General features: G+C 37.0%; 1 protein-coding gene across 1 annotated transcript in view; it reads right to left on the bottom strand.

Annotated features, from left to right (window-relative positions):
• Nucleotides 1-5,256: 5,256 nt before the first annotated feature.
• LOC107554994 (glycosyltransferase-like protein LARGE2) overlaps nucleotides 5,257-11,453 on the bottom strand; it is an 84,319-nt gene continuing 78,122 nt past the window's right edge. The window contains exons 12-16 of the mRNA XM_016237682.1: nucleotides 8,842-9,005; nucleotides 7,245-7,523; nucleotides 7,019-7,165; nucleotides 6,609-6,804; nucleotides 5,257-6,529 (exon numbers count right to left, since the gene is read on the bottom strand). Coding sequence (XP_016093168.1) covers nucleotides 6,332-6,529; nucleotides 6,609-6,804; nucleotides 7,019-7,165; nucleotides 7,245-7,523; nucleotides 8,842-9,005 — 984 coding nt within the window. The 3' untranslated portion in view covers nucleotides 5,257-6,331. The remainder of the gene's footprint in view (nucleotides 6,530-6,608; nucleotides 6,805-7,018; nucleotides 7,166-7,244; nucleotides 7,524-8,841; nucleotides 9,006-11,453) is intronic.

The raw sequence follows: 11,453 nt of genomic DNA, 5'->3' as shown, positions 1-11,453 counted from the left end.
TGTCACCAGTTGATAAATCGGGTGTTTTGATTCCTGTCATTAACTTAAGAGATAATAAACGGTGCAGTGGGCTATTGGCATTGATCTGTGTGGGACAATCTGAAGGAATTATTTCCTATTTTTTGACTCACACAACACAAATTCATCGATTTAGGTGCCAACACTATTAACGAGAGCTTCCATCTCTGTTCTTTCTCTAGCATACGCTATCGGTCAAAAGTCTGGAACAATTAAGATTTTTTATCTTAAGATCTTTTTTTATTTTTCTTGTGCTCACCAAGACTTCATTTATTTGATCAAAAATACAGTAAAAATACTAATATTGTAAAATAGTATTAGAATGTAATGTTGAAAACATTTTAAAATGCAATTTGTTAGTATTTCTGTGGAAATCATACAGTAATGTACTACCACTCAAAAGTTTGGGGTGAGAAAATTGATAGTTTTAATCCGCAATAATGCATTCAATTGGTCAAAAGTGAAATGTATAATGTTACAAAAATGTATTTTTCAAAGAATTCTGAAAAAAGTTTCACAATTTCCACAAAAAATATTAAGCAACAAAATCTGTTTTCAACATTAATATAAAAAGAAACATTAATGACTGATCCACAAATCAGCATAATTATGATAATGAATTCTGAAGTATCATTTGACACTGGATTTGACTGGATTAATGATGCTGAAAAATTCAGCCTTCTGTCACAGTCTTCAGCCGGTGTGCCCAGGAGGGCCACCAGATGACTGTGTTCTGGGAGCACATGGCTTGTGTTGTGTTTGTCTGTTGCCATGTGCTCTCTCCTGTCTATTGTCTGGCCCCTCCCATCTTGTTACCTCGTTATTTTTTTAGTTGCTCCACCTGTGTCTCCCTCGTTTGGTTCCTATTTATTCTCCTTGTGTCTGCCGTCATGTGCTGATCCGTCATTTCTCATTGTGTGTGTTTCGTGTCTGCATGTGTGCAGCTTTAGGCCTGCCTGTCTGTTTTTCCCCCTCGGGGTGGTTTGAGTTTGTTTTTGTTTAATTTTTTACTAAAATAAAATACCCTTTCTCCAGCGATTGAGTCCTCGCTTCATCTCCCCTCACGCACCGTGACACCTTGCATCACAGGAGCAAGTTACAGTTTAAAATATATTAAATAGAATACAGTTGTTGTATATTCTATTCACTGTATCTTTGATCAAATAAATGCAGCCTTTTTGAGTGTTAGAGACTTTCAAAAACATTTTTGAAACAAAATCAGAATTATTCCAAACTTGACCAGTGGTATAGTTTCTCTGTTGTATTGAACACACTTTTTCTGATGTAAATGCAAGAAATTATGGTCTGGATTCATTAAGCCAGCAATGTAGATTCCATTATGAAGGGGAAAAAACAGAGATAATAATGTTTAATAGTTACTAATGAGAAAAAATTTAATAAATCCAAAAATAGGTTTGGTATGCAACCAAGGACTCGTCTGGGACTTTTGGAATCAGCAAGAAACAGCATTTTACTTGCCACTGTCTTGGATCTAATGAATTATTCAAGCTTGAGCATGTTTCCTGATGTGAGTCCATTTTCTAGATTGTTGCTGGGACGTCCTGAGCTCTAGCGCTCACGCTGTGAGCAGAGTTTCCCTGCACGCTCTTTCCTGTAATGAGCTGCTGGCTAGAGTGAATGAATGCTGAAAAAGCGGCTTGAAACTCTTTGACTGTGTGCAATGGTTTCTGATTCATGATGTCATAAAGGGCCACTTCAGGCAATTACACATGCATTAGCCCACGCAGCACAGGAAACAGCCCTCCGCTCGCACTCAGGGCTCCGCTTACCGCAGCCTCTCTCCTGCAATTGCCGGAAATTAACTTTGTTTTAACAGGCGTCAAATCCATTTGGAAAACAATTGATCAAATTCACCTAACAGCTGGATTGGCTGAAGTCATTTGCAGTCAACATTAACAGCAAGTCTACTGTATTATCTAGACCAAGGGTCTCAAATTACAGTCCACGGGCCATATCCTGCACCTGAAGTTGATCGTTTATCTTTACAAATAAACAAAACAAAAAAGTATGTAATTCACTGCAACTTCTCCAGACAATTTATTTATCCAGCACTAAAGTGCATGTTAATTACTAATAAATGAAAATGTACTATAGTATAAATATATAATTAATGTAGATACCTGGAGTGCGTTTTTGACTTAAAGGGTTAGTTCACCCAAAAATGAAAATTAGGCTGCGTTTTACTCCCCCCTCTTTCAAGCTGATAATGCCACTCAGCGGGTGTTGCATTGCTTCAGTCCAAAAGAACTTAAATAAAAATCGCCCATCCATAAAAAAAGTGTCTCACACGGCTCCGGGGGGGGAACAAAGGCCTTCTGTAGCGAATCGATGCGAATTTGTAAGAAAAATATCCATATTCAAAACGTAACAATCACTTGAATCTAGCTTGCTCTCGCTGTTGTAAACAGAAGCAGTTCTGGGGGAATGACGTATGAGGTCGGCTTTGCACATGCGCCGCTCAGAAGTTGACACACGCGGAAACGCAGCGGAGAGATCAAAACATAACAACGGTCAAGAATTAGAAGTACAAAACGAGGATTTGTAAAGAAGAATGTCAGAGGATTTCGATATAAGCTAAGAGGAGACTGGTTTTCCTTTGCTAATGTAAGGAAACTTTGCTTCCCATGATCCTGTTAACAAATGTTCGTTTTCACGAGACTCACGAGGTGCATGTGCAACGCTGACCTCATACGTCATCCGCCCGGAACTGCTTCTGTGTACAACTGCTGGCGCAAGCTACATTAAAGTGATTATTACATTTTGAATATGGATATTTTTCTTACAAAAACGCCTCGATTCGCTACAGGAGGCCTTTGTTCACCCCCCGGAGCCGTGTGAGACATTTTTTTTATGGATGGGCGGTTTTTATTTAAGTTCTTTTGGACTGAAGCAATGCAACACCTGCTGAGTGGCATTAAACAGCTTGAAAGATCAAAGACAATTTTTTATATAACTCCGACTGGATTCGTCTGAAAGAAGAAAGTCATATACACCTAGGATGCCTCGGGGGTGAGTAAAACGCAGCCTAATTTTCATTTTTGGGTGAACTAACCCTTTAAGTAGGATTTAAGTCCATCTTTATATGTAGTTACTTATATTGACTTTGAAATATTGTTAAAGTGCCATCAGAATGAGAGTTCAAACAGCTCATAAAATCAGTTATGTTATCAGTTAATCAGTTATTAACTTTAAACTGTTGGAAAATACAAGTTCTCTATCCTTATTTTTATTTCCTCCAATGAAAAAGGCATCTTGTCTGAATCAGGAGAGAAATATGTGCAGATTAAGCACCAAGCGAAAAAAGTTTAAAATAGTTGTAAATGAAAATGTTGGTACAGTAGATTTTGATCTGAGAGCATAACAGGAGATGTTTTTCACTAGAGGAAGCATTATTATGTATTATGGACTGATATTGTGTCCTGAAGTGATGGTTTAAAATTAGAACAACTTAAAGTTTAATATGTTTCTTACAAACGCAGCTTATCACAAGACATTAATTGATGGACTGGAGTCTGGAGTGGTGTGGATTACTTGTGTATCATTATGATGCTTTTATCAGCTTTTTGGACTCTCATTCTGACGGCACCCATTCACCGCAGAGGATTCTTTGGTGAGCAAGTGACGCTACTTGTCTCCAAATCTGTTATGATGAAGAAACAAACTTATCTACATCTTGGATGGTTTGAGGCCTCTGGGGGAAATATTCCTTTAATGCAATTTTATTGAAATTTGCATGTTATATATTTAAATATATTTGTAATCACACATTTCCAAAGATGAAGTTACAGCTGTTAGCGGTAAGTTTCAATGTAACATCAAATAATAAAATACAGTTAAATTTATAATCAAGCACGTCATGTAATTTAGTATGTTAGTCAACATATCAAAATGTGTACGTTTATAAAAACATAATGATTTGAAATTTACTTTTTAAGTGTACTTAATTGTGTTAACAGTCATGACAATGTACTTTAAGTACACTTACAGCGGTGGCCAAAATTATTAGAACACTTGGCATATTTAAGAGCTATGAGTTGTTTTTGTTGAATTGGCCATTACAATACCCATAAAACAAACTATTTCTGCTGGAACACTGAAAATGATGGACTGGCTCCCTCAAAGTCCGGACCTCAAACCCATCGAGGAATTTTGGGGTGAGTTGGAAAATAAACTGGACAGATCTATTGTACATTCAAAGGAAAGCCTTTGGCTTGAGTTGCAGGAGGCATGAGATAACATTAGTGTTGACGTTCTTAGGAAATATAATGACTTCATGCCATAGAGATGTGCTGCTGTAATTGCTGCAAAAGGTGGACGTACCAAATACTAAAGGTAAAAGTGAATAAAAGCAGTACGACTCACTTCATCTGATATTTGTTGTGCTCAGAGCAACCATCTGCATGTTTCATGAACATTATGAAATGAAATCATGTTTTGGAGGCAAAAAAGGTCAATATTTTCAGATCTGTCAGGTGTTCTAATAATTTTGGCCACCACTGTAAATGTCCTTATATAAGATTTGAAGTACAAGTGCACATTCAATACAATACATTCATTTTTTTTTGTATGACTAAAGACACTGACTAATATTACGTTGTTGTTTTTATGATTAACCTGACAGATCTGGTCTATGAACAGTTGTTATAAAGAGCTGTCGAAAAAATCCCCCTTTTTTGGCATAAAATTCTCTTTTAGCATACTTCTTTGTGAGATTAGTGTGGAGGAGAAAAAAATGTGACAAGGTAATGCTTTTTTCTTATCAGCACTGCCCTGCATTGTAGACCTCCTAACTATGAGTCACCAGTGAATCCTACAACAAACTCAAAGATAGGACAAAGCAACGTGTGACTCATCTCCTCTTGCAAAATAAAAAGCACAAGAACTTTGACAAACTATAGAAACAGGGAGAATTTATTTAAAGCACTTTGTCCCCTACATAGAAAAATATGATTGATTTAAGTCAACAATAATAAATAGAGTACCTGTATTCTTGCAGGCCCCGCTGATGCGTACAGTAGTACAATCAATATCCAGTTTTCGCAACACAGCAAAGGCACGGGTATTTACCGTAAATCTGCAGTCTGATGGAGCGGAAGGGCATGGGTGGTGTGTGAGGGGTCAACTCAATATGACCTGGAGGAGCGTTTCTTTATAAAGACAGGACACATTGGGAATTACATTGCGACTGGTACAATGGATCGTACAACCTTTCACGTATTTTTTTTTTTTTTTACAAATACATCTTTGAGTGACTGATGCTGAATTGAACATTGAATTCTTATTTCAGGGCTGACCAGAATGTGACATTTTACAAGATAAATATTTGTTTTCAATAACAGGAAGTGTTAACGGATGCTTTTTTTTTTACTGGTCCCTTGGATGGATCTCAATGCAAAATGTACATATAATCATGTTTTTGTAACAGTATGTAGTGCAAATTTTATTTTTTTATTTTTTTTTTAAAAGTGATTTGAGTTCAGGGCAGGAAAGCGTCCTGGTATACACTATGTTTAAGCACGTCATAATATGCGCCATTTGTTATGTGACAATTCTAAACGCAGCAGTTAAACACGCTGATCATTTCTCACCGAAACCTCGCACCCCTATCGAGCATTCAACCTCGCTACAAGCAAATCAGTGTTTCTAAATTGAAAAATAATGCGATTTTCGATTTTATATTGTAAAACATACGTAGGCTGTAGGCTGTTTTGTCTTCATTAAAAACAAAGAAAAATATTTTTAAATATTTTAAATATCCGTGAAATCATAAGGCTTAAAAGTCCCTCGTCTTGATGGCCTCCCCACACTTCAGTCCAGCAGAAGAGTCTTTGGAAAGCTCATTCAGTTCTCGTCCTTTCGATACTCCATCGAATGGTTTCAGAAGGTTCAAAGCTGCGTAGCGCCATGGACCGCTAGCTGTAGATCTTTAGTGAAGAAAAAGCCCTGATTGTCAAAAAAGGTCTTTATCGTGACCGTTCGTTTTAGGCTATAAAGCAAGTAGGTCATGGCAAACGTCTACCAATGTCTTTTGTTGCACTTTTAAGCAGTTCAAGCATGTTTGGTCGAGTTTTCGCCACCAGTCTGATATCATTGGTTTTCACGGTTCTCTGCTGTATGACTTATCAAAAAGAAGAATTAAAGCTTTGATTTCATAGTCTTCAGCAGAGACGTGGGCTTCAGCTTCGTTCCTCTAGACACCGTGACATGTAGCAGAGCAGCATGTTGGCTGTTGAGCCTCAAATGACTAGACCGAGCCATTCTCCTGTGTGCTGAAGTACATTTGAAACCATTTTCAGATGTTCCTCTGTGCTGTGAGGTACTTGAGAGCAGCAGAACCGTACTTCCGAGAAAGGTCTTGGTGGAACTCGTCCTTCAGAGTCGACAAGCAGTAGCGGTAACTCGGACTGGAGCGAAACTTTGAGATGTCAAAGCTGGGCGCGTGGGGCATGTGGATCATGAAGGCATTTGGTAACACAATAAGATCGTACTCCTTTAGAACGAGGAAATGTGACAGGTTAGGGACACTTGAACTGGTAGTAGAAACATGCCAAATGTCTTAAAAAACTTACCTGAGCATCAAGCTCCATGATATGGGATACTTTGTTCCAGCCAAAGCCAACAAATCTCTGGTCATACTCAGGACAGTCTCGTCGCACCACAACATACGGCTCAAAATCTGCCTCCCACTCCACCTTGTATGGCGTCGTGGCTGTTCTCCACTTGGCATAATTGGTTGGTGCGTGACCCTTTGTCCAGACGTGATACCTATAGTTTAGGAGAGCAGTAAATGAATATATTTGAACATTTTGAACATAAAGGTTTTTCAAAATCACATTTGTAAAAATGTGGCACGTGGGAATTTCTGCAAGAACTTCCCTTTTCTTTATTGGGGACACTCTTATTTGTCATTTACCTTAATATCAATTCTAAACACCCTGGAGATTGTTAATGAGATGACTATTTTGAATGTCTACTGTACCTGAAGGTGTAGAGAGTCCCCATGTCCAGCATAGACAGCAGCTCGGCCTTGGATTTGGGGAAGGAGAGGCGATATCTCAGCGTCTCAAAGGCGGGCACAACCAGAGCCTTCTTTGTATTGGCCATGTCCAGTTGGACTATACTTTTTCTAAGTAAAAAAACACAGATATATTACAGAACTGGAACCAGTACATTAACAGACCATTCATAAGAAATCCACAGCTTACCTGAGGTAATCGTAGAGGCCGTACATGGGCAGAAAATCCACATCAGTCAGAAAAACGTAGGGTGTGTTGACGTTGCGGAGCGCCACATTGCGTACCAGATTGACAGGGTAGAACTGACCCTCCTTATAGACGATATGATAGCCCACATTCTTACGGTTCTTGAGGACTTCAGAGGCCTGAGCGTAACGCAGGAACTGCTGGGCCTCGGCATCAGACATGTACAGGGCCAAACTAATGGGGCCCTCCCAGTGTTTACAGATGGCCTCCAGCATCTGCAGTCTGTGGACAGATACAAAGCGACTCTGGTTACATTTTGGGCAGTAACTGAAGTGAGGCAAGATTATGGGCTCTTTCTGATACATTTTTGAAACCTCCAGGGCAAGCTTTCAGTAGCTAGTATGGGATGCTCTGATCTTCACTACGTCAAGCGCTTCTAGTTGATACTTGTTTCAAACACAAACAAAGCTGCTATCCTGCATAACAATCACCCTTCTGAAAATGCCGGGACTCCTTCATGATAAAACAGAGGCTTCAGTGATATCAAAAAGCTTGTGTTAAATAGCTCAGTGGAAAGACTTAAAAGACTCTAAATTGAATATAATAGTTATTATTTTCTTGCTGAAAAGATGATTATTTTCCTACTCTTACTAGAGTAACAAAAAGAACAAAAAGAAAGTAGGGCCTTCAGTTAAATACATTTTTAAGTGAATTAAATAAATGACAAGGAAATTAATTAATTGAATTAATCACAAAAGCAAAATTTGATATAATTAATTATTATTTAAATCATTTATTTCATAACCAATCCTTGTCAATTTTTCTGTTTGCAAAATATATATATTTATATTTTTTTAATTAACTAATCACATTAAATCAGCAACCCTAAAATAAATTTGATCTGAAAATAACAAGAGGGTTCAACATGTTTTAAAGCAGTGTTATTTTAGTATTATTTATATACTATTATGGTTTTTATTAATATTTTAAATATTAATAGAAAAATTATCAATCATTTAAAATTGTAAGAATTTATTTGTATTTTTTATGCTTTCATTTTTTATTTAAATGTTTCTTATTTTATAGTATTTTTCTTATGCGCATTTTCTTATTCGTATTTGTTTATGTTAAATATTACTATTCAGTTTTAATTTATTTTTTATTTTAGTTTTATTTTAATATTTTTTTTTATACTAAGTCTATAATATAATACGTTTTTATAAATTAGCTTTATTATTTAAGTTTTAGTTTAAGTTTAGTTAAGTGCTTCCGCCTAAACTAAAAAACTCAGAGATGTTGCATTGGCTACTCAATGAAAAAAATGTTTTATCTAATATTTATATTTATTTTATTTCAGCTTCGTTTCAATTAACAAAAACATTTAACAGTTTTCATTTTAGTTAACAATGATCGTCCTGTTTTGAAAATGTTATTAACTGGCAATGCTTGTAGTAATCTATTCTCATTTTAATCAGAGTGCTGCACAGGGTTCATTAAACACAACATCATATTTGACAGGTCTGTAATTAAATTGCCTTGGCATGAGCATGAGTGGCCTAAACGTGACGGTAGACTCATTTGGACAGTCTGTCATCCTCACCTGTCCATGGAGAACTGTGCGACCAGCGTGATGTCCGTGCCGTCATCTGTAGGTGTGTATTCATACTGCAGGAAGTACAGATGTACCCTGTGCACCATGATTCGCTCCCTCCGGAAATCATAGCACTGGTCGTCCTCATCTAACTCCTCTAGTGCTTGCTGAAGCTGGAAACAAAGAAGAATGTGTTTTATCAGCTGTGCTGAGCAGGACACATCAAGCAGGCTCTGGTCGAGTTGCCCTTCGAGACTTTATGAAACACTTTTTCCTTGTACACATCCAAGGCCGAGCTACTTTTAGACCCTGGGATTCATTACTTATTTAGAATTATGCCGTTTAGGAATATAAAGTCTTCTCTATAAAGTAAAGGTATTGAGGTCAGCAGTTTCAAGGTGCTGGAAGCCACGCCCCATTTTTCAAAAACTCCACCCACCATATACAGAGCAGAGCAGAGCAGAGGCACAGGTAGGGAAAATAAAAAAGAAGTGCCATCTGATTATCAGTAAACCTGAACAGTGAATTAGTTGTCAAAAAATAGCTTTCTCGCATGACTGTGTAACAGTGCAAAATGATTGACAGGAAGAAAGTACGATGACATGTGACATAAATCAATCAATCAACCATAAATCAATCAATCAATAATTTTTTCTTTCTTTCTTTCTTTCTTTCTTTGCTGTTGACTATGGAAGCCCGTTTCCAACATGAAAAGAAAAAAAGGGTATTGCAACTTTTTATCTCACAATTCTGAGATGCTCGAGATACAATAAATAGTTTTCTTAGAATTGTAAGATATAGACGCAAATATTAAATAAGAATTATCCCTTTTTTTTGCAATTCTGATTTACATTTTGCAATTCTGACTTTTTTTTTACTTTTTTTTTTTTTTTCCGGAATTCAGAATTCAAATATTTTAAATTAAATTTAATTAATTAATTAATGAACTAACTAACTAATTATTATTTTTTAATTGTGACTCTTTATCTGATAAATTTAGATTTTTTTTTTTTTACATTTTTGCAGTTACCCTTTTATATATCACAATTCTGACTTTTCTTCTCAGAGTTACCATTTGACAATTTAGTGTTTATGTCTCGGAAATTAATTTATATGTGGCAATCTTAGTATTTTTATTACTTATAAATTACTAATTAGAAATTTATTATTTCAGGCAGAAACAGGCTTCCGTAGCCCAGGACTGTCAGATATACAGTCCATTTCTAAGATGTATATGTATTTTATTGTGTACTTTAAGAATTTATGTTATATTTGTCATGAGTCGTTATCTGCATGCTACTCCAAGAATAAGGTATTTGCATAACACTGCATAATCTATTACTAAACTAAGGGGCCGTTTACACGACAACATTTTCAGCCAAACACGGGAAACTTTTTATGCGTTTTGACTGTTCGTTTACACGACAACGGCGTTTTGGGGACTGAAAACGCACATTTTTTAAAACGGGTTTCAAAGTGCAAGTTTTAGAAAACCCCACCGTTATCATTTCCGTGTAAACACCCAAAAAGCTAAATCTTTGAAAACGGTGACGTCATGCACGTGCGTAGTACGTGTTAGGTATGCAGACATGCGCAGTACGTGTCGATTTTAAAGGCAGGTGCGATCAAACATACACAACAATGGCTGAGTATATGGTACTGTTGTTGCTGCTCAAGGGTTTTCTAATGCTTCTTCAGCAAAGTGTGGATTTACTTCACCGATATTACAACCAACAGCGGAGATGCATCATATACATCATATAATCATCACTTCACTACAGGTACTGTTTACTAACAAGGTGACAGCGCCAACTACTGGCCTGACATATGTAATACTGCGTTTTTGGCCGTTTTCGCGCATATGTGTAAACACGAATCGTTTTGAAAACGTTGTCGTGTATACGTGAAACTTTTTAAAAACACAAGGGAAAAACTTTTCCGTTTTTGACTACATCGTTGTCGTGTAAACGTAGCATAACTCACCACTGTGCTCTCAGAGCTGGCCTGACTGGGACAGCCGAAGAGTTCCCGTCGCAGAAGATTCCCATCGTACTCCAGGAACGTCAAGTAAAGATTACGGAAAAACTCCACGTGCTTGTTTTTTACCCTCAGCTTTTTAGGAGAGTTCCAGTGAATGACCTGCAGGAGGAAATAATCAAACTGAGCAACAAACAACTTCAAAGACATCATTTCCATACTAAAATGGAAATTTGAAAGGAAATGAATGTGACGGTTGGGCGAACATTTGCATTAGAGACAATTTGTAAAAGAAACACAGTGAATTTTTTCAAAGCCTGAACCAATTAAGGGCCCCTTTGAGCAAATCATTAGTCTTAGTTCCTCTGGGTTAAATTGGTCGTTTGTACCCTAAAAAATTCTTCAAATATAGTGTTACCTTTAGATCCGACACCTCGGTGTAGCACTGTTCAGAGCGAGTGTGATCCGATAACTGTACGTTCCAGAAGCACGGCAGCTGATGCACCAGAACTGGGTTCTGTTTTATGAATGCATTGAATATGTCCTGGGAACATAAAACAATAATATGACACACATGGTGCATTACACAACATTATTCAGGCATGGTTAGCTCACATTTCATCATTATTTAGACTACTGTTGCA

This window comes from Sinocyclocheilus grahami, unplaced genomic scaffold (assembly GCF_001515645.1).
Source record: "Sinocyclocheilus grahami isolate Dianchi unplaced genomic scaffold, SAMN03320097.WGS_v1.1 scaffold521.1, whole genome shotgun sequence".
NCBI classification, from domain to species: Eukaryota; Metazoa; Chordata; class Actinopteri; order Cypriniformes; family Cyprinidae; genus Sinocyclocheilus; species Sinocyclocheilus grahami.
This window is presented reverse-complemented; position numbering and strand designations above follow the sequence as displayed.